Below are 1,720 nucleotides of genomic sequence, written 5' to 3' on the forward strand. Positions count from 1 at the left end.
GTCTGACGGCCGAGTTTCTCAGGGGCCTTTGGCCACGGGTCACCCCCAGACTGGGCACTGCGTCTGGGGCTTCACTCCCGTGTATCACCCACTGCCCCCGCCCCCAGGGAAAGGGTCCAGCTGGCCCGATGGGACGCCCAGCGCTGTTCTGGAAAAAGAGGCCGTCCAGGAGCCGGCGAGCCCAGGGGCTGCTCGGCCAAAGACAAGGTGTTTCCTCGGAGGAGCCGGTGCACACTTTACACGCCCGCTATCCGTGGCTACAGGGCCACCGGCAGGGCCACCAGGACCTCGTCCCTCCCATGCTCTCCACGAGCCCTGCACATGCTGCCAGTGCCAGCCACGGACCGCCTGACCTCCCCGCCGGAGCCAGCCCTGCGGACGGGCAGAGGGGCACACACTCCCATCCCCGCCGGGCCACGGGCGCCGTGACCTGAGGGGGCGCAGAGCCAGGGGATGGGAGGAGCCCAGCGTCCGAGCGTGCTGCTGCGACCCCGGGCCCAGGTACGCGTGAAGCCGGGAGCCCGCCCAGACTCCTCAGACGTGTTATCTGCGCCACCCCTGTTGGGCCAACGCGGACCGTGCCTCCTTGGCCGGCAGTGCCCCCGGGAGACGGTGACGCGGGCGGCGTTGACACGGACGCAGACCCCCGTGTCCAGGTCACCGCAGACAGACGTGGAAGCTACGAGCGGAGCCAGGGGCTCTGCCGGGGGCAGCAGGCCTGAGTCTGCCTAACGTCACACAGACCCTGCTGGGCCACCGCTGCACCCCATGCCCTGGTCTCCCCCTCCCTCCTGCTCCGCCCTCTTCGTTGCTGGGTCCCCGAACCAGGCAGGAGGCGGCACAGAGGTGTGCTCAGGGACTGCCATTCACAGCAAGGACCCTGGCGGCACTCCACACTACCGCACGTCACAACGACCCCGGAGGTCACCTCCGTTTTGCCGAGGGAAAGACCGGCAGAAACACCGAATGCCACAGCCCTGCTCACCCTGCCAGCATCGCTCCGTGGCTGCACGGTCAGGCTGCCCCAGGTTCAGAGACGGGCTGGGGCACCCAGTGCCCGCCGCTCCAGGACTCGGAGGTCCCAGTGTGGCCCCGATGCCAGGGAAACCAGCAGAGGTGGAAGGCAAGGCTGCCGGGACGTGGGCCCGGCCACTGCCTCTCATCCCCCAAAGGCTGGCCCGGTGGGGAAGCAGGGGATCTGGGCTGGCTCCTGGCTATGAGCCGCAGAAAGACGCAGCTCTGAGGAGGTCACCAAGGGACCTCCGTATCTGCAGCCAGAGCGCCGGAAGCTGGGCAGGCAGGAAGTAAGGGCACGGAGCTTTCTGGAACTTGCAGCAGCCGCACAAACCAGCCAGTCCCAGCCCTCACCGAGCAGATGAGGGCAACAAAAGGAACCAGGGGTCGGGCAGATTCGAGAGGTCCGTGGGGCCTCCAGGCTTTGGCCCAGAGATCGCTCGGCCCAGCAGCACGACCCAGAGAGGAGAACTCAGGAGTCAGAACCCCCCGGGACACCTGACCACCTACTCCAGGGACACCTGGTATGCCGGGCCGTCCTGCTCCCATGTCAGGAAGTGGCGGGACAGAACTGACGCGACCAGGACCTGCTCCGGGAAGGCTGAGCTCCGACTGACCACCGGGGGCAAGCAGCACCTCCTCCCCGCAGGGAAATCACACCCACACACGCTCAGGAGCCCAATAAAGGAACCCCGGTTCAGGAATC

At 67.5% G+C, this 1,720-nt stretch overlaps 1 protein-coding gene across 1 annotated transcript in view; it reads left to right on the forward strand.

The window, feature by feature from the left end:
• The window catches only part of GRIN3B (glutamate ionotropic receptor NMDA type subunit 3B), a 4,344-nt gene extending 3,622 nt beyond the window's left edge, over positions 1-722 (forward strand). Inside the window, exon 4 of the mRNA XM_030335015.1 lies at positions 598-722. Coding sequence (XP_030190875.1) covers positions 598-722 — 125 coding nt within the window. The remainder of the gene's footprint in view (positions 1-597) is intronic.
• Positions 723-1,720: the final 998 nt, after the last annotated feature.

Source organism: Lynx canadensis, chromosome A2, assembly GCF_007474595.2.
Source record: "Lynx canadensis isolate LIC74 chromosome A2, mLynCan4.pri.v2, whole genome shotgun sequence".
Classification (NCBI taxonomy): domain Eukaryota; kingdom Metazoa; phylum Chordata; class Mammalia; order Carnivora; family Felidae; genus Lynx; species Lynx canadensis.